Below are 25,796 nucleotides of genomic sequence, written 5' to 3'. Positions count from 1 at the left end.
TCTAAGTACAACTCAGTATGTCCTCTCAACAACATGCCGCACGGGCGGCACGGCTACGCATGGTCACGTGATGCTCCACCAGAAATACGACGAAAAGCGTATGAGCAGAGCAAGCACCAAGCACGGGCTGCCTACGTCATCGTAGCTGCGCATGCGCAGTACAGCCTGTTGTCTGGCGCTTACTGGTAACTGCTCAAACGAACCTTACTAGAAACCACAACTCAATCCATCTGAATGTTTGTGGAATAATATAAAGCCCCAAGGAGTTGTCTCTGAGTACTGAAAGGACCACTACAGTATCACAGGCGTTCGCAGAAATTTTTCCGAGAGGGGGCAAAATTCAGAACTTTCGTTTCTGATGTAGCTAACTATAGTGCGTTTAAAATTAGTTGTGACTTTTGACAGCTCAGTGTTCAGCGCGTGGTGGGTAGTGTAGTTGCCACAGTGTGCTGGATGCGGAAGCTGTCAAGCTCGCTTGATTGCCTGAACAGCGAGCCTGCCTATGTGCGATCTTCCTCAATCTTCTATCTTTATTCGTGGGCTTCATGATGAACAGCCTATCATTTCGTTAATGGTCATATTTAATGTGATATTTGTATCTTAGGGAAACCACTGTGCGAAACTCTCAAGAGTTCGTAGTGAAAAATGTGGGTAGCCATAAATTTGCGTTTGGTGCGTCTTATATCACATGTAACTACTTATGAAATTTAGAGAACATATTGAAGTATTTTTTTAAACTTGGAAGGATATCGCTATCCGTCTCCAATGTCGAGAAAATTGAATGTATGTAAAGGACTCTGCCACGAACACAGGCGCCAGTGAAAAAGCCAGAATAAAATATTAATAAATTCCTCACCTCTCGGAAACGGCTGTGATACAGAAACAAGTTTTTGTCAAATGATACCTCGCAAAGAGGAGAGTATTTTGCCATATGAATGATATGCAAAACTGTCATATCTAACGCGATTCGCAAGCAACTACAGTTTTGTAGATGAGATAATGTAACATTTGAGGACCATCAATAGCTGGTGAAAAGAGATTTGCTGTGTGTTTTGCAACAATGTAAGTGCAGAAGTTACAAGTTTATTTTAGCGCTGAGCTTTCTCATATCTATTGACCTGTCTTGCCTTCAATTGTTAGTTTAATAACACACAGTTTTAGGATTTGTCACAATTTCAACTGTGTTAGAGTGGTAGTGAGATGGCTATTTGTAAAATCTGCTGTGTTCAGACGTGGGACGAGAAAAGTTACGCATTACTCAAAACTTGTCATAATCCTTGCTGCCGAAATTTTTACAAAGACGCAGACGGTGTTTAGAAAGGATAGATTGCATGCAACCGGTGGTGGTGTGTTTGTCGCTGTTAGTAGTGGTTTGTCCTGTAGTGAGGTAGAAGTGGATAGTTCCTGTGAATTATTATGGGTGGAGGTTACACTCAACAACCGAGCTAGGTTAATAATTGGCTCCTTTTACCGACCTCCCGACTCAGCAGCATTAGTGGCAGAACAACTGAGAGAAAATTTGGAATACATTTCACATAAATTTTCTCAGCATGTTTTAGTCTTAGGTGGAGATTTCAATTTACCAGATATAGACTGGGACACTCAGATGTTTAGGACGGGTGGTAGGGACAGAGCATCGAGTGACATTATACTGAGTGCACTATCCGAAAATTACCTCGAGCAATTAAACAGAGAACCGACTCGTGGAGATAACATCTTGGACCTACTGATAACAAACAGACCCGAACTTTACGACTCTGTAAGTGCAGAACAGGGAATCAGTGATCATAAGGCCGTTGCAGCATCCCTGAATATGGAAGTTAATAGGAATATAAGAAAAGGGAGGAATGTTTATCTGTTTAGCAAGAGTAATATAAGGCAGATTTCAGACTACCTAACAGATCAAAACAAATTTCTGTTCCGACAGTGACAATGTTGAGTGTTCAAGGCAATCGTAAAATGCGTTTTAGACAGGTACGTGCCGAGTAAAACTGTGAGGGACGGGAAAAACCCACCGTGGTTCAACAACAAAGTTAGGGAACTACTGCGAAAGCAAAGAGAGCTTCACTCCAAGTTTAAACGCAGCCAAAACCTCTCAGACAAACAGAATCTAAACGATGTCAAAGTTAGCGTGAGGATGCGTGAAGCGTTCAGTGCATTCGAAAGTAAAATTCTATGTACCGACTTGACAGAAAATCCTAGGAAGTTCTGGTTTTACGTTAAATCAGTAAGTGGCTCGAAGCAGCATATCCAGACACTCCGGGATGATGATGGCATTGAAACAGAGGATGACACGCGTAAAGCTGAAATACTAAACACCTTTGTCCAAAGCTGTTCCACAGAGGAAGACCGCACTGCAGTTCCTTCTCTAAATCCTCGCACAAAAGAAAAAATGGCTGACATCGAAATAAGTGTCCAAGGAATGGGAAAGCAACTGCAATCACTCAACATAGGAAAGTCCACTGGACCTGACGGGATACCAATTCGATTCTACACAGAGTACGCGAAAGAACTTGCCCCCATTGCCGTGTACCGCAAGTCTCTAGAGGAACGGAAGGTTCCAAATGATTGGAAAAGAGCACAAGTAGTCCCAGTCTTCAAGAAGGGTCGTCGCAGATGCGCAAAACTATAGACCTATATCTCTGACGTCGATCTGTTGTAGAATTTTAGAACATGTTTTTTGCTCGAGTATCATGTCGTTTTTGGAACCCCAGAATCTACTCTGTAGGAATCAACATGGATTCCGGAAACAGCGATGGTGTGAGACCCAACTCGCTTTATTTGTTCATACAGGCTCCCAGGTAGATGCTATTTTCCTTGACTTCCGGAAGGCGTTCGATACAGTTCTGCACTGTCGCCAGATAAACAAAGTAAGAGCCTACGGAATATCAGACCAGCAGTGTGGCTGGATTGAAGAGTTTTTAGCAAACAGAACACAACATGTTGTTATCAATGGGGAGACGTCTACAGACGTTAAAGTAACCTCTGGCGTGCCACAGGGGAGTGTTATGGGACCATTGCTTTTCACAATATATATAAATGGCCTAGTAGATAGTGTCGGAAGTTCCATGCGGCTTTTCGCGGATGATGCTGTAGTATACAGAGAAGTTGCAGCATTAGAAAATTGTAGCGAAATGCAGGAAGATCTGCAGCGGATAGGCACTTGGTGCAGGGAGTGGCAACTGACCCTTAACATAGACAAATGTAATGTATTGCGAATACATAGAAAGAAGGATCCTTTATTGTATGATTATATGATAGCGGAACAAACACTGGTAGCAGATACTTCTGTAAAATGTCTGGGAGTATGCGTGCGGAACGATTTGAAGTAGAATGATCATATAAAATTAATTGTTGTTAAGGCGGGTACCAGGTTGAGATTCATTGGGAGAGTCCTTAGAAAATGTAGTCCATCAACAAAGAAGGTGGCTTACAAAACACTCGTTCGACCTATACTTGAGTATTGCTCATCAGTGTGGGATCCGTACCAGATCGGGTTGACGGAGGAGATAGAGAAGATTCAAATAAGAGCGGCGCGTTTCGTCACAGGGTTATTTGGTAAGTGAGATAGCGTTACGGAGATGTTTAGCAAACTCAAGTGGCAGACTCTGCAAGAGAGGCGCTCTGCATCGCGGTATAGCTTACTCGCCAGTTTTCGAGAGGGTGCGTTTCTGGATGAGGTATCGAATATATTGCTTCCCCCTACTTATACCTCCCGAGGAGATCACGAATGTAAAATTAGAGAGATTCGAGCGCGCAGAGAGGCTTTCAGACAGTCGTTCTTCCCGCGAACCATTCGCGACTGGAACAGAAAAGGGAGTAATGACAGTGGCACGTAAAATGCCCTCCGCCACACACCGTTGGGTGGCTTGCGGGGTACAAATGTAGATGTAAATGTAGAATACATGACTCCTCAGCACAGTACTTATCACCTAGGCTCATACAATACTGGCCATTAAAATTGCTACACAAAGAAGATGACTTGTTACAGACGCGAAATTTTACCGACAGGAAGAAGATGCTGTGATGTGCAAATGATTAGCTTTTCAGAGCATTCACACAAGGTTGGCGTCGATGGCGACACCTACAACGAGCTGACATGAGGAAAGTTTCCAACCGATTTCTCATACACAAACAGCAGTTCACCGGCGTTGCCTGGTGAAACGTTGTTGTGATGCCTGGTCCAAGGAGAAGAAATGCGTACCATCACGTTTCCGACTATGATAAAGGTCGGATTGTAGCCTACCGCGATTGCGGTTTATCGTATCGCGACATTGCTGCTCGCGTTGGTCGAGATCCAATAACTGTTAGCAGAATATGGGATCGGTGGGTTCAGGTTCCCAACGGCCTCGTATTACTAGCAGTCGAGATGACAGGCATCTTATCCGCAAGGCCGTAACGGATCGTGCAGCCACGTCTCGATCCCTGAGGCAACAGATGGGGACGTTTGCAAGACAACAACCATCTGCACGAACAGTTCGACGACGTTTGTAGCAGCATGGACCATCAGCTCGCAGACGATGGCTGCGGTTACCCTTGAAGCTGCATCACAGACAGGAGCGCCTGCGATGGTGTACTCAACGATGAACCTGTGTGCACGAATGGCAAAACGACATTTTTTCGGATGAATCCAGGTTCTGTTTACAGCATCATGATGGTCGTACCTGTGTTTGGCGACATCGCGGTGAACGCACGTTGGAAGCGTGTATTCGTCATCGCCATACTGGCGTATCACCCGGCGTGATGGTATGGGGTGCCATTGGTTACACGTCTCGGTCACCTCTTGCTCGCATTGACGGCACTTTGAACAGTGGACGTTACATATCAGATGTGTTACGACCCGTGGCGCCACCCTTCATTCGATCCCAGCTAAACCCTACATTTCAGCAGGATAAAGCACGACAGCATGTTGCAGGCCCTTTACGGGCATTTCTGGATACAGAAAATTTTCTACTGCTGCCCTGGCCAGCACATTCTCCAGATCTCTCACCAATTGAAAACGTCTGGTCAATGGTGGCCGAGCAATTGGCTCGTCACAATGCGCCAGTCACTACTCTTGATGAACTGTGGTATCGTGTTGAAGCTGCATGGGCAACTGTACCTGTACACGCCATCCAAGCTCTGATTGACTCAATGCCAAGGCGTATCAAGGCCGTTATTACGTCCAGAGGTGGTTGTTCTGGGTACTGATTTCTCAGGATCTATGCACCCAAATTGCTTGAAAATGTAATCACATATCAGTTCCAGTATAATATATTTGTCCAATGAATACCGATTTATCATCTGCATTTCTTCTTGGTGTAGCAATTTTAATGGCCAGTAGTGTATATTCTCAATCAGATTTAAATGAACATGATGTAGAGGAAACCTGATTAAACTATTATGCCCTTTAGCATCAGCCAGTTCGTCGACCTGGCAGCGTGGAGTTTTTGACTTGTACGGAAGTTCCATTAACTTTCCCTTACACAACTCACAATCACTTTTATCCAACAATGTCCACCTTTACCCAACGGAACGTTTCTTTGTACCCAAAGCGAAATATTTGTTTTCCTCCATGCATTGTTGAAGCTTTTTCCATTACGTCAGAGTGGTTTGGCGGCGCATTTCCCGCAGCTACTGTCGAATTCGGAGGAATATTATGCAGCACAACATTATCTTCACACCAGGTGAACGTGTTCTTGGACGACCACTTTTATTACGAATCTCGTGTTCAGACGTGATGCACCGTTTTTATTAATGCGACGCCAACACAAAACTCTAGTTCAGGGGTGGGCATCGTGAGCCTCGAGGGCAACGCTGAGCAGCTGTGAGGGCACGGAGTGCGGGTAGCAGAAATGTGCGATGTGGCTGGCCGCTTCAACCGTGGCACTGTGTGAGTGCTTTGCGCGCGCCGATGAGTATGGACAAGCTAATGTACGTAGTTGCACGTGGAACATACATACGTCCGAGGTCGTTTCACTCGGCACAGGTACACTGTTACCGGGAGGCCAATCACCACAACATGCGTGTGTGTGAGGTAAGTGTAAAATGTGCTTAACCGAAGTTTGTGTATCCTATGCCACGCAACGGCTGACCATGTACGAGGGCAGTTCAATAAGTAATGCAACACATTTTTTTTTTCTCGGCCAATTTTGGTTGAAAAAACCGGAAATTTCTTGTGGAATATTTTCAAACATTCCAGCTTCGTCTCGTATAGTTTCATTGACTTCCGACAGGTGGCAGCGCTGTACGAAGCTGTTAAAATGGCGTCTGTAACGGACGTGCGTTGCAAACAACGGGCAGTGATCGAGTTTCTTTTGGCGGAAAACCAGGGCATCTCAGATATTCATAGGCGCTTGCAGAATGTCTACGGTGATCTGGCAGTGGACAAAAGCACGGTGAGTCGTTGGGCAAAGCGTGTGTCATCATCGCCGCAAGGTCAAGCAAGACTGTCTGATCTCCCGCGTGCGGGCCGGCCGTGCACAGCTGTGACTCCTGCAATGGCGGAGCGTGCGAACACACTCGTTCGAGATGATCGACGGATCACCATCAAACAACTCAATGTTCAACTTGACATCTCTGTTGGTAGTGCTGTCACAATTGTTCACCAGTTGGGATATTCAAAGGTTTGTTCCCGCTGGGTCCCTCGTTGTCTAACCGAGCACCATAAAGAGCAAAGGAGAACCATCTGTGCGGAATTGCTTGCTCATCATGTGGCTGAGGGTGACAATTTCTTGTCAAAGATTGTTACAGGCGATGAAACATGGGTTCATCACTTCGAACCTGAAACAAAACGGCAATCAATGGAGTGGCGCCACACCCACTCCCCTACCAAGAAAAAATTTAAAGCCATACCCTCAGGCGGTAAAGTCATGGTTACAGTCTTCTGGGACGCTGAAGGGGTTATTCTGTTCGATGTCCTTCCCCATGGTCAAACGATCAACTCTGAAGTGTATTGTGCTACTCTTCAGAAATTGAAGAAACGACTTCAGCGTGTTCGTAGGCACAAAAACCTGAACGAACTTCTCCTTCTTCATGACAACGCAAGACCTCACACAAGTCTTCGCACCCGAGAGGAGCTCACAAAACTTCAGTGGACTGTTCTTCCTCATGCACTCTACAGCCCCGATCTCGCACCGTCGGATTTCCATATGTTTGGCCCAATGAAGGACGCAATCCGTGGGAGGCACAACGCGGATGATGAAGAAGTTATTGATGCAGTACGACGTTGGCTCCGACATCGACCAGTGGAATGGTACCGTTCAGGCATACAGGCCCTCATTTCAAGGTGGCGTAAGGCCGTAGCATTGAATGGAGATTACGTTGAAAAATGGTGTTGTGTAGCTAAAAGATTGGGGAATAACCTGGTGTATTTCAATGCTGAATAAAACAATCCCTGTTTCAGAAAAAAAATGTGTTGCATTACTTATTGAACTGCCCTCGTACATATGAAACACAGTTTCGCAACATTGTAACACGTTCTACTTTCATGGCCACAAATAGGATACAGATGTGAAGCATTGAAAACCAACACATTTGCATTGTAAATGTTTCGTTATATTTACACAGACGTGTGTAATTCAAAGGAGGGGCAGTATATACGAATAGGACATAGGCATTAATTTACATAATCATGGATGTTTGTACAATGATTTTCAACTAGCATCTCGATATTTGGTGTGAAATTACTGGTCATTATGTGCACTGCACCACTCAGATGAACATCAGTAAGACTACTCCTAAGCTTCGATTTTGTTAGTTTCATTATGGAGGAAACACTGCCGCATAAGTATGTTGTTCCAAAAAGCTATACATATGAGCAGGTATTTTAAAAGATAACAATGGAAACTGTTTACGTGGGAAATATTTGTAGAAGCTCTTCAAGGTTTCTACAGTGCGAACTTCTCCTTCAGCACACTGAATTTCTGAAAGCACATTGTCAACGTTAACTGCAAAAGGTGTCGCAAAAAGGTTGACATCACATTCCAATCGATTTAAGTCCTCAAATCTACCATCAAAAATGTCTTCGAGAGACTGTAGCGCCGTCACAAACCCATCAAAATGTTCTTTGAGCCTCTCCTGTTCCAAAACGTTTTCACTAACAACTAGTGCAATGGTCGGGAAGTGTGCACACGACATTTCTGACAGTTGCTTTGTCCACAAAAGCAGTTTGCTCTTGAATGCCAAAATAGTGTCAAACACTCCGCTAATTACCTTATTTCTACCTTGCAAAGCTACATTCAAGCTATTCAGATGCTTGGTTACGTCAGTTAAAAACGCAAGGTCTAAAATCCACTGTGGGTCGTCCAATTCTTTCGCCGGTTTCCCTTTTGCATCCATGAATAACGCTATATCTTTACACAAATTAAAAAATCCTTCTGAAACAACAGCTTGACTCAACCAGCGTACTTTACAAAAATATGGAACATCGCCGTATTGACGCTCGAGATCTGCCAGTTACGATTTGAATTGTCTGTGTCCCAAACCGTGCGACCTGAGAATGTTAACTGTTTTTATAACCACGTCCATGACGCCAACTGGTTGGGCACATTTTGCTAGCAAATTAACACGGCGAAGAACGCAATGTATTGTTATAACGCCCAATCGTTACAGGACTCCCATCTGTTGCAATCGATGAAAATTTTTCCCAGCATAGCTCGTATTTCTCTATTATACAGGGTGATTCAAAAAGAATACCACAACTTTAGGAATTTAAAACTCTGCAACGACAAAAGGCAGTGCTAAGCACTATCTGTCGGCGAATTAAGGGAGCTATAAAGTTTCATTTAGTTGTACATTTGTTCGCTTGAGGCGCTGTTGACTAGGCGTCAGCGTCAGTTGATGCTAAGATGGCGACCGCTCAACAGAAAGCTTTTTGTGTTATTGAGTACGGCAGAAGTGAATCGACGACAGTTGTTCAGCGTGCATTTCGAACGAAGTATGGTGTTAAACCTCCTGATAGGTGGTGTATTAAACGTTGGTATAAACAGTTTACAGAGAATGGGTGTTTGTGCAAAGGGAAAAGTTCTGGACGGCCGAGAACGAGTGATGAAAATGTAGCACGCATCCAGCAAGCATTTGTTCGCAGCCCAGGAATTGGCTGTTCCCTCAGCTCGAACAAGAAGCACAACAATTCATATTTCAGCAGGATGGAGCGCCACCCATTGGCACTTATCTGTCCGTAACTACCTGAACGTCAACTACCCGAGGCGATGGATCGGCCGCCAGGCAGCACGTGACAGAGCACTTCAACACTGGCCTCCAAGAAGCCCTGATCTTACCCCCTGCGATTTTTTCTTATGGGGGTATGTTAAGGATATGGTGTTTCGGCCACCTCTCCCAGCCACCATTGATGATTTGAAACGAGAAATAACAGCAGCTATCCAAACTGTTACGCCTGATATGCTACAGAGAGTGTGGAACGAGTTGGAGTATCGGGTTGATATTGCTCGAGTGTCTGGAGGGGGCCATATTGAACATCTCTGAACTTGTTTTTGAGTAAAAAAAAACCTTTTTAAATACTCTGTAATGATGTATAACAGAAGGTTATATTATGTTTCTTTCATTAAATACACATTTTTAAAGTTGTGGTATTCTTTTTGAATCACCCTGTATATCCTACGCATGAAAATACGAGTGTTGGAACTTGAATAGTGGCAATTATTTATTCACAACCAATACAAAAGAGTACATGTTTGCACCTATTACTATCCTTCAAAGTAGTCACCGGCGTTGTGTAGAATCCGCTGCCAGCGATGTGGAAGGCGTAGTATACCGTTAGCAGAGCCCGTTCTGTTGATGGTGCGAATGGAGTGGTCTACTGCCTGTCGAGTGTCTGGAACTGTTCTGAAGCGAATGCCACGAAGTCGTTCCTTCATCTTCGGAATCAAATCAAAGTCACAAGGACTTAAGTCCGGGGACTACCTTGGGTGGTTCGGTACTTCCTGGTCCCATCGACTGAACAGAGCAGCCACAGCTTGCGCTGTATGCGTCTGCGCATTATCGTGCAAAATGATGGGTGGGTTGCGCAGAAAGTGTCGCCACTTCTTTCGCAAAGCTGGTCGCAGGTGATGCTCCAAAAACGAACAGTAATACGACTTGTGACTTTGATTTTATTCCGAAGATGAAGGAACCACATTGTGGCATTCGCTTCAGAACTGTTCCAGAGATTCGACAGGCAGCAGACCGCTCCATCCGCACCATCAACAGAACAGGCTGTGCTAACAGTATACTATGTCTTCCACATCGCTGGCAATGCGTTCTACACAACGCTGATGACTACTTTTAAGGACAGAATCAGTTGCAAACATGTAACTCTTTTGTATCGGTTGTGAATAAATAGTTGCCACAAGTTAAGTTCCAACCCTCGCATGTCGTCAGCCGTTGTTGTGTAATACATTGGCACTAAATCGAGCAGTTTCTCAGTCACATTAAACTGAGCATCAGCTCCTCACAAAAAGACTGCAAGTCGAGCAGCATCACATACATCAGCGCTTTCATTCAACGCTGATGGAAAGAAAACCGTATCTTTGATTCTGTTTCTCAACTGAGCTTCCATATTGTGTGCCATTTATTCAATGCGGCCGCAAACTGTTCTCCGTGAAAGAGGAACGGTTTCAAAAACAGGAAGACTTGCTGGCCACAAAATTGTTGTGGCAGCAAAAAAACATTCTTTCACAAATTCTCCATCGCTATTTTAAGAGCTACGTGATAGCTTACTGTCATCGCTGGTTCGTTGTGGATGATGAGGTTTCCGTCCCGTAAATACGAGGCCTGTTCAGAAAGTAAGCTCCGATTGATTGCCAAATTGAAACCACAGTGAACATCAGAAATGTTTTACTTGTAACAATTAGCTACACCTTTCAGCTACTTCTCTACGTAGTCGCCGTTCTGACTTAGACTTTTGTCATAGCGTTGTACCAACTTTTCAATAGCCTCATCATAGAAGGCAGCCGCCAGTGCTTTCCGCCAATTCTCCACGCTGGCCTACACCTCGTTGTCTGTGTCAAAATGTTGTCTTCAAATACATCGGTTCATGTGACCAGAGATGAAACTCAGGGGGAGACAGTTGCGGACTGTATTGTGGGTAATCTCACATTTCCATTTGAAAACGATGCAGGAGCATCTTCATTGCCCCTGCAGAATGCGGCTGAGAATTGTCTTGAAGAAGAAACAGCACGACAGTTATGTAATGTTAGCTGCATAGCTTCAGGCGAAATTTCTCACCAGGCCCTCGTACTTGGCGGCAGACACTATTTTCTAGACATCTTTACGCACTCACTGCGAGCTCAGAAATGAGAAGAGCGACGTGATGCTAACTGGGGTTATACTAGAGACACTACCCAACACATCTGTGCAAAGCTTTATCGGATTTTCATAGTCGTTTCCATTTCGCGACCGATCGGAGCTTACTTTCTGAACGCCCCTCGTATATACAGGAGGAGGTAACAGTGACGGAAAAGGCACATAACATATTGTTAATAACAGTAATAATGTTACTCAATGTCATAATTATCTGTATGTATTGTATGTACGTCCTTCTCCTTTTTCTGCTTCACTTCGATAAGTTTGGCTTTTCTTACTTCATTATTTAAACCGACTATATCCTTCTCATGAAGCAGTTGATAATGTCGCCTCACATTGTGCTTCTTCCGTGAAGACAATGTTACATTGCAAATTGAACGCTGAGGTCCGCTTTGCGTTCCAACAAAAAAGTACTCTTCTTCCCATGGTGGATTAACAAGTACAAGGCTATTACAAATGATTGAAGCGATTTCATAAATTCACTGTAGCTCCATTCATTGACATATGGTCACGACACACTACAGATACGTAGAAAAACTCATAAAGTTTTGTTCGGCTGAAGCCGCACTTCAGGTTTCTGCCGCCAGAGCGCTCGAGAGCGCAGTGAGACAAAATGGCGACAGGAGCCGAGAAAGCGTATATCGTGCTTGAAATGCACTCACATCAGTCAGTCATAACAGTGCAACGACACTTCAGGACGAAGTTCAACAAAGATCCACCAACTGCTAACTCCATTCGGCTATGGTATGCGCAGTTTAAGGCTTCTGGATGCCTCTGTAAGGGGAAATCAACGGGTTGGCCTGCAGTGAGCGAAGAAACGGTTGACCGCGTGCGGGCAAGTTTCACTCGTAGCCCGCGAAAGTCAACGAATAAAGCAAGCAGGGAGCTAAACGTACCACAGGATGGTGCTCCACCGCACTTCCATCATGATGTTCGGCATTTCTTAAACAGGAGATTGGAAAACCGATGGATTGGTCGTGGTGGAGATCATGATCAGCAATTCATGTCATGGCCTCCACGCTCTCCCGACTTATCCCCATGCAATTTCTTTCTGTGGGGTTATGTGAAAGATTCAGTGTTTAAACCTCCTCTACCAAGAAACGTGCCAGAACTGCGAGCTCGCATCAACGATGCTTTCGAACTCATTGATGGGGACATGCTGCGCCGAGTGTGGGAGGAACTTGGTTATCGGCTTGATGTCTGCCGAATCACTAAAGGGGCACATATCGAACATTTGTGAATGCCTAAAAAAACTTTTTGAGTTTTTGTAAGTGTATGCAAAGAATTGTGAAAATATCTCAAATAATAAAGTTATTGTAGAGCTGTGAAATCGCTTCAATCATTTGTAATAACCCTGTATGGTTCAAAGGACTTCTGTTTCAACGATTTTAACTCCTCCTCAGCTATTTTCCACCCACTAGTTCTGATTTATCACGAACACCGAACGCGATGTCTACACAGACAATAAAAACTATGGGAAGTAAACGGACCGAGTGTGTCTGCTCGGTGCAGTGACGTACGTGGCTAGGTGAGCAGTGGTGGTGGTACTACTGGCTGGTGGAGTGGGGGAGAACTGCGGGAATCAGGTGTTTGCCCAGCCCTGCTCTAGTCCAACATCTGATTACTGCAGAACACCTCAGCGCCAGAAAACATCACTTTACAACGAGAGCTAATGTACGTAAGTGCATCTAGTGCGCAGCACGACATGACAGTTTTCATCCACGGCATGGCAACAGGGATACTAAAACAAAGGTGGTAGGGGAAGCCGGCTCCCCATTGGCGCTACCTGGGCAACGGCCTCATGTGCCCTCCGGTGAGCTAAACGTCAAAAGTCGCAACTAATTTTAAACGCACTATAGCTGAGTACCCGAGCTGCCAGGAGATTTATTTATTGCAATCTTCTAGTAGTCCGTCTTCTCCTCCTCCTCTTTGCCCTTCTCTTCCTGCCTGTGTCTCTGTGCATCTCCTGCGCTTTCCTTTCTCTCTCCATCTCCTCACCTGTCTCTCGTATGTCCCTCTCCTTCCCCCCCCCCCCCCCCCCCCCCCCGTGTTTGTGCTCATGTCCTCCTCCTCCCTCCCTGTTTGTCCATCTCTCTCCACGTTATCACGCTCACCCCAATAGGACGCTGGTGGTTCTTTTTTCCACAGTATTTATTTCCAGATTTGTCTACCAGATTTGGTTGAGATCATTCCAGGGCTTTAGTATGAGCTTTTCAGCCGTGCTTTTACAGTGTACACACATGTCAAATGTTTTTAACATATTTAACACATATCTGTACACAAATTTAGGATGTATCTCTAGCGAATTTCGACCTGCAGTTTCGTTTTAACGCAGCTCAATTTTTATGATGTCCTGTCTCCTGAAGTATGTATTGTACAATAATATAGTTGTGCAGGTAGATTCAGTGATATATTTGGATACTGTATGCGAAATATATATAAATATGTCAGAATGGGAAAAAGAACTCAAAAAAGAAAAGTACTGGAAACCAATATCACTGGGAACCAAAAAAGATGACCTACAAATCCCCTACTTAGCCAACGCAGACGATCTTGCAGTAATGGCAGTTTCTAGTGAAATGGCAGTCAAACAGATAGAAACCTTAAAAGAGTGTGCAGGAAAAGTTGGCCTACAAATATCTTTTGAGAAAACGGTGTTTACAACAACAAATCTAGAAATTTCTAAGTTACAAACCAAATATGGAGAAATTAAGAGGGTACCATACTTTAAATATTTAGGAGAGATAGTTTCTGAAAAATACTCACAACAAGAAAGAATATTAAAAGCTCGTAGGGGTCTAGGCTGGTCCAAAACATTTACAATAAAAAATGTCTATTTATAAATACAAAAATTAAACATTATAAGTCGGTAATTAAACCAATAATGCTATATGCCAGCGAAACCTTGACACTTAAAGGGAAAACAGATATGGAAAACCTGAAGAAAGAGGAAAGGAAAATCATTAGGAAAATTCTGGGACCAAGATGGACCAAAGAGGGGTATAGATTACAGAAAAATTCTAAAATTGAAGAATATTCTAACATAGAGATAGACATGAGGAAGAGGCGTCTAAAATTCTATGGACACATAATGAGACTTCCCGATCACAGACTTACAAAAAAAAATAGTAAGATACGTAGCATCCCTTGTTAATGGAGGAGAATGGATCGAAAATGTAAAGAAAGATCTGGAATTAGCCAACATTACTACTGAAGACATGAACAAAAGAAACAATTTCAAACTTAAAGTTGACAAATGGGAAGTCAAACCAGAGACAAAAGCGCCGAGAACTGAACAAAATGGAGCGAAGAAAGAAAAGCTGAATTCTCGCAAAGAATGAAGACCTGGTGGGCAAACAAGAAGAATAAGAAGCCCCAGAAGTGAACCATCTTTACTTAGCGTCTTCCATGTTGGGAGCTTTACGACTAATAATAATAATAATAAATATGTCAGCTCATTTTAGGTTGACATGGCCTAATAGCCATAACATCTTCACTTGATACTGGCCTAAGGCCGAAATTGCAATCGTGAAATAAAGAAAGTGTTACAGTCACTGGCGTAAATATGATGTCTTTTATAAAGTTCTACATGACTGTGGATACCAGGTATAAAAAGTTAATTAAATGCTCCAGGAAACACTGCGTATAGCTATTGCTGATTACGTTAAGAAGACAGTGACGGGATGTGATCCCACAACAGTTCGTGAATTGCTCATAGCCAGCTAGGACAACAGTGCTTCGACGAAGGCAACAAAAGTAGTCGGCTAGGCACACAAGAGCGGCTTTTTTCCACCTTCTTTTGATCTGCGTATCAGCTACGTGCTCATTGTTATGGAAAATAGAGTGACTTACAAACGAATGGAGCCAGTGCCCCGTACTCGAGCAGTGGTTGGGAAGGGAATGAGACAGGGTTGTAGCCTATCCCCGGTGTTATTCAATCTGTATACTGAACAAGCAGTAAAGGAAACAAAAGAGCCGGCCGAGGTGGCCGAGCGGTTCTAGGCGCTACAGCCTGGAACCGCGCGACCGCTACGGTCGCAGGTTCGAATCCTGCCTCGGGCATGGATGTGTGTGATTTCCTTAGGTTAGTTAGGTTTAATTAGTTCTACGTTCTAGGGGACTGATGACCTTAGAAGTTAATTCCCATAGTGCTCAGAGCCATTTGAACTATTTTTTGTAAACACTATAATGTCCGCATTTAAAGGACTGACATGAAAAGAGGTGCTTAATTTCAAGAAATTTTTCGTAGTTTGCAAAAGTGTTATGCTACATCAGAACCAACTTTTACATTGTGAAAATTTAGTGTATGGCACACGAAGAGCCGTCCGTCTGAAACAATGGATTTATCTGTTAGATTTCGATTTGGCAGCACTTGGTCACAGTAGTCAAGTTTAAGTATTTTGTGTATGATAAATTTATTAAAAGTGCATAATTATCTTTCATTCTAATAGAGTATTAAATCTGTGAATATTACCAGTTCCAGTTTACTGTTATGTATTCACATATTTTGACAGTCTCCTGACAAATGATCAGGGAAATGAGTATTACGTTCAAATTGTCTATACTTTTTATGTTATACGGGAATCATCTCATTTTTGGGTCTATGGAACGAAAACTGAATCTAATCTAATCGAAACAAAGAGCGTAGAACTGTATCACGTAGTGTAGATGTACACCAACTGATGAAAAGTATCCGGACATCCCAGTGTAACGCGGGACTGAACACTAGTTGTCACGAAGGGCAGACCCTACAGCACAAGGGGGGAGAATAGTGTTGCCAGGGGAAAAGCAGTAACAACAGAATGCCTCTGTCAGGAAAACTCACTGACTTCGAACGTAGTGTGCTGAGCAATAAATCCATCAGGAACGCTTCAGCCCTTCTAAGGCTTGCCAAGCCGACTGTTAGTGGTATGATTGTGAAACGGAAATGCGAAGGAACACTGGCAACTAAACCATAACCAGTGAGACCTCAAACACTGACGGACAGGGATCGTCGGGCATTGTGGTTGTCAAAAATCGCATGAAATCAGCGGAAGTAGTCTCTCATTAGTTCCAAGAGTGCTGACAGCAGTCCAGACAGCATAATGACCGCACGTAGCGAATGAAAAAGAATTTGATACAATGGTCGAGCAACTCATAGTCGACACATTTCTGTAGTTAGCGTTATGCAAAGCTTGAAGTGGTATAAAGAGAGACGACACTGGACAATGGACGAATAGAAACGGTTTATTTGGAGTGATGAATCACGCTGTACGCTGCAGAAGTCCGTTGGAAGGGTTTGGGTTTCGCAGATGGCCGCTGAACGTTACCTGTCGTTATGTGTAGTGCCAACAGTAAAGTATGGAGGAGGTAGTGGTACAGTATGAGGGTGTATTTTGTCGTTAGGATATGTTCCCCTTTCTGTTCCTCAGGAAACGGTATATATGAAATGATATGAATACATTTTACAGATTGTGTCCTGTGTACAGTAGAGGAACAGACAGAAAATAATGACTGTATCAGTATAACAATGCACACTGTCATAGAACAGTACCTGTGAGGCAGTGGTTTGTGGGCAATAACATTTCTGGAATGGACTGACTTGCCCAGAGTCCCGACCTAAACCCAATGGAACACCTTTGGGATGAGGTTGAACGTCTCCTCCACTCGACCCCGACGACTTACATCAAAACCTTCCTGGTTTCGACTGTTGGGGAAGAATGGGCTGCCATTCCGCCACAGACATTCAGACACCACATTGAATGTGTCCCCAGCAGAGTTCAAGGGGAAGTGTGGACACTTCCAATAATAATGTCCACCAATAGACATCTGGATGCTTTTGGACCAACTTGCCCAGAGTCCCAATCTGAACCCAATGAAGAACCTTTCGGATGAGCTACAATGTCGAATTCGCTCCAGACTCCAACGACCTACATCACTATCTTCCTGGTTTGAGCTGTTGGGGAAGAATGGGTTGCTGTTCCTCCACAGACATCCACAATCCTCACTGAATGTGTCCCCAGCAGAGTTCAAGAAGAAGTGTGGACACTTCCAATAATAATGTTCACCTCTAGGCATCCGGATACTTTTGGACTGACTTGTCCAGAGTCTCAACCTGAACGCAATGGAAAATCTTTGGGATGAGCTACGGCATCGACTACGCTCCAGACCCCAATGTCCATCACTACCTTCCTGGTTTCGGCTGTTGGGGAAGAATGGGTTGCCATTCCTCTACAGACATTCAGACACCTCACTGAACGGGTCCCCAGCAGAGTTCAAGACGAAGTGTGGACACTTCCGATAATAATGTCCACCAGAAGATTTCCGGATACTTTTGACCAGATAGTGCGCATGTAGGCGTGCTCACCTGCCGGCTGGGCGGGTTCCTCGGTGAGGACGCTGATGACGGAGCTCACGGAGTCCGGGGAGGAGACGCCGCTGGAGTCGCTGTCCATGTCGTCCGTCTCTGGGTTGAAGAGCTCCAGCGAGAGTAGGCGAGGCAGCGGGCGCGCCAGCGGCTCCGGCCTGGCCCCAGTGCCCGCCGTCGACGATCGCCGCACCAGCGGGAACATGGGCCGCGACGAGCCCCCGCCTGCCACCAACGTAACACTAGGGACTGCTGCCTCACTGAACGCTTCGTCGCTCCCAGAGGAAGTTGTAAGTTTAAAAGTGCGAACTGCGGTACTACTGAGATTTTATGTCTAAGCGGCCAATAACGATCTTTCTGAAATTACAATGAAATGAACACCCTTAGCTGCTTACAGGCGTTGACATACGTCAACGGGGACAGATGAAAATGTGTGCCCCGACGGGAACTCGAACTCGCGATCTCCTACTTACACGGCAGACACTCTATCCATCCGAGCCACCGAGGATACAGAGGACAGCGCGACTGCAGGGATTTATCTCTGGCACGCCTCCCGCGAAACCCACATTCCCAACGTATTGTCCCGCACTACATTCGTAGTGCCCCCGCCCATTCGGACATGTCCGAAAGAACAGATACCATCTTAGTAAATATATAGTTAAGGCTCACCGGCCACTTTACCATCTTCTTCTTCTGTGCGAATGCACAAACAGTGCCCGAACTCTTACGGGAATCGGCAACGCGCCGCGAGTAATGAGTATAATGGGCGGGGGCACTACGAATGTACTGCGGGACAATACGTTGAGAATGTGGGTTTCGCGGGAGGCGTCCCAGAGATAAATCCCTGCAGTCGCGCTATCCTCTGTGTCCTTGGTGGCTCAGATGCTGTGCTTGGGTAGCTCAGTTGGTAGAGCACTTGCCCGCGAAAAGCAAAGGTACCGAGTTCGAGTCTCGGTCCGGCACACAGTTTTAATCTGCCAGGAGGTTTCATATCAGCACAGCGTGTTCGGTCAGAGGCTAGCTGCCCTCTGTAATAAAAATACTGAGTTAATGGATCAACAACGAACTGAAAAGGGTGTCTTACGACGTCCACCCCGAGCAGATGCATCGAACGAAACCGAACAAAATGAGATTAAACAAAAAAAATAAAATAAAATAAATAAAATAAAATAAAAAAAAATAAAAAAAATAAAAATAAAAAATAAAACGATGGATAGAGCGTCTGCCATGCAAGCAGGAGATCCCGAGTTCGAGTCCCGGTCGGGGCACACACTTTAATCTGTCCCCGTTGACGTATGTCAACGCCTATAAGCAGCTAAGGGTGTTCATTTCATTGTAATTTCATTCTAACGAGCTGCTTGGTCGCCGATGGTATCTGTTCATTCGGACATGTCCGAAAGAACCGATACTATCTTAGTAAATAAAAAAAAAACGATCATTCTGCCAAATATTTAGCTTCATTTTTAGAAGCATTGGTGGGAAAATGTATACACCACATTCATAATTTTGTGGATTTTATTCAGAAACATAGCAACCTCAGGCTAAATAGTATGTATGTTCTGGTTAGTTTTGACGTGATATCATTATGTACCAAGGTACCATTAAAGGATTCTTTGTCTCTTATCGGTCAACATTTTGACAAAAATATCACGGCCTTATTTGAAGATATACTCTTGGCGTCTTATTTCCAGTTTAATGGTGACTTTCATGAGCAGATTGATGGACTTATCTTCTGGAGTTACGTGGACGATACAGGGAAAGCATGAATTACATCGATTTATGGTGCGTCTGAATTATATTCACGCTAGTATTAAATTTACTATGGAAAGAGAAGAAGATGGATTCCTCCCTCTTTCATCGTAAAGTTGATAGCACATTAGGACATGCTGCATGTCGAAACCAACGCATACTCATCTATATTTACTTGTCCATAGCTGCTATCACCTTTCACAAACCGAAGGTGTCCTTAAGAGCTTACACGAAAACCTCCAGATGTCACCCAGATCGGTACCAAACGTTGTGTGAAGATAGAGTATCAATCAAAACCGACTGTGTGCTGTCGTCGAGTAGAACATGTGTAAGTGGTAATTAAAAGTAACGCCAAATGGTTCTGAGCACTATGGGACTTAACATCTATGGTCATCAGTCTCCTAGAACTTAGAACTACTTAAACCTAACTAACCTAAGGACAGCACACTACACCTAGTCATCACGAGGCAGAGAAAATCCCTCACCCCGCCGGGAATCGAACCCGGGAACCCGGGCGTGGGAAGCGAGAACGCTACCGCACGACCACGAGCTGCGGGCGAAAAGTAACGCCAGAACCACGGTGTATAGGAAAAGCGTATCTGCGACCTACGATCTGGAGATTAGAGGTAGGGGAGGTAGTTGCCGGCACGGAAGCTTAGCGTGTTCGGTGGGAGGAATAGCTGCCCTCTGTATTAACAAAACTGAGTGAATGGATCAACGATGAGCTTTAACAAGCGTCATGTCACGTCCGCCCCGAGCAAATATAACGACCAGTAACGAACAAAATGAGCTTTAAAAAAAGGTGTTAGAGCGTCAGCTCGTCAGTCTAAAGGTCCCGTGTTCGAAATTCACTACTGGCAGTTTTTTTAACGGTTTACGCGTGAGACTGTTATATGGGAGAACATTTTTCTGACATGTAAAACGACGTTTCGAAGTTTGTAGCAATGTTCTTTTGGCAGTCTGCTTTCTATTCGTCAACTGAAAGTAGCAAACCTATAGTTTGTCGTGATAATAAGTTATTTATCATTTGCAGTTAACAAAATACACATAGGTTAAATGGTAAACTAAAAAATCATTAATTTCAAACTTATAATTACAAATTAAAACATGAAACAAAAAAGTCAAGCCTAATATTTAGAATAGTAATGAACGTTTAGATATTTTGACTAGGTATGTTGGAAATACTACGACAGCATTTCCTGTACAGCATATTTCCAAAAAAGGCATTTTAGAAACCAGCTTCATTGCACATCGATCGATGTGACGTGAAAGTTTCTTTAATTTGTGTTGTAACAAAAGTTTTCTTTTTTCAAAATTAGTTAATGGTGGCAGGGTATTTTGCAAAGTTTCAAATTATTACAAAAGTTGATTGTACAAATTTCGTGGACGTTAGTTACATTTCAACTTTTCTTTAAAACACATTTTTTAATTTATCATGCTTTAGAACATATTCCTTCTAAACATAATACGCCAAACTACCTTTCGGCGTGTATTTCACTGGACAAAAACTAAAAAAATATATATTCTATTATTTTGACCCCTCTGCATACCCTGCAAGTTTCATAAAGATCGTTTATTTACACCTGGGCCGCAAGTCGCCGAATGGGCGTCAACTAAAAAGACTTGCAATACGTCGGCCGAACCCCGAAGGGGATATCCCGGTTAATAAATGCCATACGATCATTTCATTTCACACCTGGGATGTTCCCGTGTTAGTGGAAATAGTTTGTTGCATCTTGCTACAAGTACTTGCCAAACATCCTAGTTGCTGGAAATTTCTCTCAAACCCGAAGAAGTTTTGTGTGTTCAATGCCAGCACGAAAATATAAGTGTCGGGAACGAGAACGACGGAATAACAGATGGGCCGAAACAAATGTACCATTGTACTCTCTAAATATACGAGCATATAACTGGCCGCCACAGCGAACTAAGCGCTAAATGAATTTACCAATTCCTGTATTTCACCAGACGGGAGAGCAGAATAGCTGTACAGACGTCTTTAAATTTTAGCTAATTTATTTATAATTGCATAATTTCTAATAAATACTTTAAGCTGAAATGGAAGAGCAATTAAAATATCGTCTCTTGGTGACGTAGTTTGCCGCGTTTTTGGATCCTGTTCTCGAACACTTGATTGTACAATAGAAAAGACATGCTCAGGAGTAGTATACGACATTGATAGAAAGTTTGTTATTTGAGCGTAGTCTTTTGACTTTCTCACCCAAACATTTCTCTTCTTCTTGTTACCCTTGTTCTTCGTAAGGAGTTTTCTTCAATCATAATAATAATAACAATAATAATACAGAACGGTATCAACTGCTCTGTTTTTAAGTTCGCGACTGTAAAGTTTCACTTGCCTAGCATACGACGCGACTCTAGTGAATGGAAATGCCGTGTGGCTGAGGCCTCCCGTCGGGTACACTGTTCGCTTGGTGCAGGTCTTTCGAGTTGATGCCACTTCGGCTAATTGCGTGCCGATGGGGATGAAATGATAAGGACAACACAACACCCAGCCCCTGAGTGGAGAAAACCTCCGACCCAGCCGGGAACTGAACCCGGGCCGTTAGGTATGACATTTCGCCGCGCTGACCACTCAGCTACCAGGGGCGGACACGACTCTAGTGAAAACACTTCTGTAGGCACCTGCAGCAAGTTCCTGGAATTAACTTGCCGAAGCGACTTGCAGAAGTAAACTTGCACAAGTGTTTGTTCTAATGTAAACACCTCAGTAAGCGCTTGCCGAAGTTACTTGCTAGTGGACACACACCTTTATATTCCTTCTACTAGAAGTGCATCAGGTTTTCTCCCCCTTTTAGCATTTTTATCGAGTTCTGCTTTAGAATGAAATATGATTTTTTTTTGTGTACAGAGAGTTTTTCGGGGTGTTTCAGTGCGACGTTTCGGAAAGACTATTGTGTCTAGCCATCTTCTGGCAAATTTCAGTAGAAAATGGAAGAGAGAGAGAGAGAGAGAGAGAGAGAGAGAGAGAGAGAGAGAGAGAGAGAGAGCAGTTTTCCCGAAACGTCGCACTTATGCGGCAAGAAAGCCGTGACGACTATATTTCAGACTATTTTTTACTAGCGTAATTTTATGTGGACACGTCGTTTCTGGCGGAAGTAACATCGGACGGTGTAGTGTCCCTTTTGCACTATTCACCATTAGCGAGGTGAAACATAAATAAAAATGACTGTATGTGATCCAAAATGAACTGCAAACATCGATTTATCTGCGAAAGGTAATAACACTAACTGTAAAAATATACAATATAGATCGATAGATGCAGAAAAGACATTATTTTTATTGTATGAAATTATAATGTGTAAGTAATTAAAAGAAGTTATATTATCTTTTTAAGAGTATAAAACACAATGCAATGCTCATTTTTCTGTCTAGTGTGTTTTGTGCTGTTTGTTCTGGTGTTAGCTGGAATAAGGTACGCAAGCTATTGTGCTGCGCTAGCATTTGTTTCCGTCGTTACGTAATTGTAAATATTTCATGGTGTACACGGTGTCCTAGTAAGAATATATTAGTATAAAGTGATCTCCGTGTGTTATTTCAAGAACCTACGCCACATTTATCTTATGAAAAGAATATTTAACGAAAATTATTTAGCATGTTTCCAGATGCTGCGGAGCGAGTAACAGTGATCTCTGACTGTTAACAATTAGGCTCGATTACGCGGTACATTTAAAAATATTTTTTCACAGCAGAATGTCTGATAGCCGGAGCGGAAGAAATTATGTAAAAATATTCAGTGAGATTAATTGAAAGAATCCAGTGAAATAATTTTATTAAAACTTGTCTATTTTCTGTGATAGTAAAAATTTCAGATCAGTGAACTGGAGCTGAGTAATACTACGCTATTGCATTTACAGTAATTTGTAGGGAGCCTGGCGCTCGATAAAACCAGATATAATACGTCATTGGCAACTTACCAAATTCATTATTTTGCTTATTATATCCCTTTTGTATTTTTTTTGAAAGCTAAACGTAAAAACAGACATCACTAAAAATCAGTAACAGATCACGATAAATCAAAGGACAAACAAATTTACTAGGAGAGTGTGTCCTCTAAATAAATAGTTACATTATTATATCCTCTAAAAATAAATAGTTATACATTTTTTTAAGGGATATACTAACGGGATCCCCTTGTTACCTGATGATCGCGACGCCAGAGGCGTGATTCGCGTCCGGAGCATCTCCTGCACCTGCCGCAGGCGCTGCTTCTTGAGTTCCGCCTCCGCTTCGGCGTCAGCTTCGGCTTCCGGCGTGACGGCGGGGGCGGCAGGGGTGGCCGGGCTGGTGGAAGGCGCCGGGGCGGCGGGGGGCTCGGGGGCGACGGGGGCGGTGGCCGTCGAGGTGGCGCCTTCCGGGGGCGGCGGAGGCGGCGGTTCGTCCTCCGGAGGCTCCACGGATACAGAAACGGCGACCGGCGGCTGCGGGGGCGGCTGTGGCTGCGGGGGCGGCAGGCGCGGCGACGGCGGCGGCGTCAGCGGCGGCGCGAGGAACGACGGCGCCGGGGGCGGCGTCGACAGCGGCGGCGGAGACGGCTCCGGGCTGGGCGGCGACGCGGAGGCGGTCCGCAGCTTGGGGGAGGCGGGCTGTGGGGACTTGGGCGGCGACAGCTGCTGCTGCTGTTGCTGCAGGCTCAGCGGGGAAGTGCTGTGGCTCGACTCCTGCGCACACACGCACACATGCTCTCTGTAGGCAATAGGCAGTGTACTGTCTGAGGAGGGGGAGGCAGAATAAGGTAATGGACACTACCGGCAGGACATTATTGAGAAGTGCCAACTCGTTAAATGGCGGGTGGATACTGGCAAAGGGAATGGGAGTTCAACGATAAGGGCCGTAGGATATATCGGTTCTTCCCGTCCGAGACTTACAAGGGGAGCCCACGACGTTTGGAACGCGGATTTACTGTAAACTTCGTAGACTCGTAGTACCGTAGGTCTCTAGAAGAGCGTAGCGTTCCAAAGGATTGGAAAAGGGCACAGGTCATACCCGTTTTCAAGAAGGGACGTCGAACAAATGTGCAGAACTATAGACCTATATCTCTAACGTCGATCAGTTGTAGAATTTTGGAACACGTATTATGTTCGAGTATAATGACTCTTCTGGAGACTAGAAATCTACTCTGTAGGAATCAGCATGGGTTTCGAAAAAGACGGTCGTGTGAAACCCAGCTCGCGCTATTCGTCCACGATACTCAGAGGGCCATAGACACGGGTTCACAGGCAGATGCCGTGTTTCTTGACTTTCGCAAGGCGTTCGATACAGTTCCCCATAGTCGCTTAATGAACAAAGTAAGAGCATATGGACTATCAGACCAATTGTGTGATTGGATTGAAGAGTTCCTAGATAACAGAACGCAGCATGTCATTCTCAATGGAGAGAAGTCTTCCGAAGTAAGAGTGATTTCAGGTGTGCCGCAGGGGAGTGTCATAGGACCGTTGCTATTCACAATATACATAAATGACCTTGTGGATGACATCGGAAGTTCACTGAGGCTTTTTGCAGATGATGCTGTGGTGTATCGAGAGGTTGTAACAATGGAAAATTGTACTGAAATGCAGGAGGATCTGCAGCGAACTGACGCATGGTGCAGGGAATGGCAATTGAATCTCAATGTAGACAAGTGTAATGTGCTGCGAATACATAGAAAGATAGATCGCTTATCATTTAGATACAAAATAGCAGGTCAGCAACTGGAAGCAGTTAATTCCATAAATTATATGGGAGTACGCGTTAGGAGTGATTTAAAATGGAATGATCATATAAAGTTGATCGTCGGTATAGCAGGTGCCAGACTGAGATTCATTGGAAGAATCCTAAGGAAATGCAATCCGAAAACAAAGGAAGTAGGTTACAGTACGCTTGTTCGCCCACTGCTTGAATACTGCTCAGCAGTGTGGAATCCGTACCAGATAGGGATGATAGAAGAGATAGAGAAGATCCAACGGAGAGCAGCGCGCTTCGTTACAGGATCATTTAGTAATCGCGAAAGCGTTACGGAGATGATAGATGAACTCCAGTGGAAGACTCTGCAGGAGAGACGCTCAGTAGCTCGGTACGGGCTTTTGTTAAAGTTTCGAGAACATGCCTTCACCGAAGAGTCAAGCAGTATATTGCTCCCTCCTACATATATCTCGCGAAGAGACCACGTGGATAAAATCAGAGTCATTAGAGCCCACACAGAAGCATACCGACAATCCTTCTTTCCACGAACAATACGAGACTGGAATAGAAGGGAAAACCGATACTCAAGGTACCCTCCGCCACACACCGTCAGGTGGCTAGCAAAGTATGGATGTAAGTGTAGATGTACACAAGAAAATGAGGAAGCAGTAGCGCGTACTTCTCAAGCGTTATTGAGAAAATCGCAAGGTAATTTCGATCGTCGAATAGATATCTGTAC

At 44.2% G+C, this 25,796-nt stretch overlaps 1 protein-coding gene across 1 annotated transcript in view; it reads right to left on the bottom strand.

Moving 5' to 3' along the window:
- Window positions 1-25,796, bottom strand: part of LOC126412906 (uncharacterized) — a 660,163-nt gene that overhangs the window by 5,838 nt on the left and 628,529 nt on the right. The window contains exons 16-17 of the mRNA XM_050082795.1: window positions 23,538-23,604; window positions 17,630-17,854 (exon numbers count right to left, since the gene is read on the bottom strand). Of these exons, the coding sequence (XP_049938752.1) occupies window positions 17,630-17,854; window positions 23,538-23,604 (292 nt within the window). The remainder of the gene's footprint in view (window positions 1-17,629; window positions 17,855-23,537; window positions 23,605-25,796) is intronic.

This window comes from Schistocerca serialis, chromosome 7 (genome assembly GCF_023864345.2).
Source record: "Schistocerca serialis cubense isolate TAMUIC-IGC-003099 chromosome 7, iqSchSeri2.2, whole genome shotgun sequence".
NCBI lineage: Eukaryota > Metazoa > Arthropoda > Insecta > Orthoptera > Acrididae > Schistocerca > Schistocerca serialis.
This window is presented reverse-complemented; position numbering and strand designations above follow the sequence as displayed.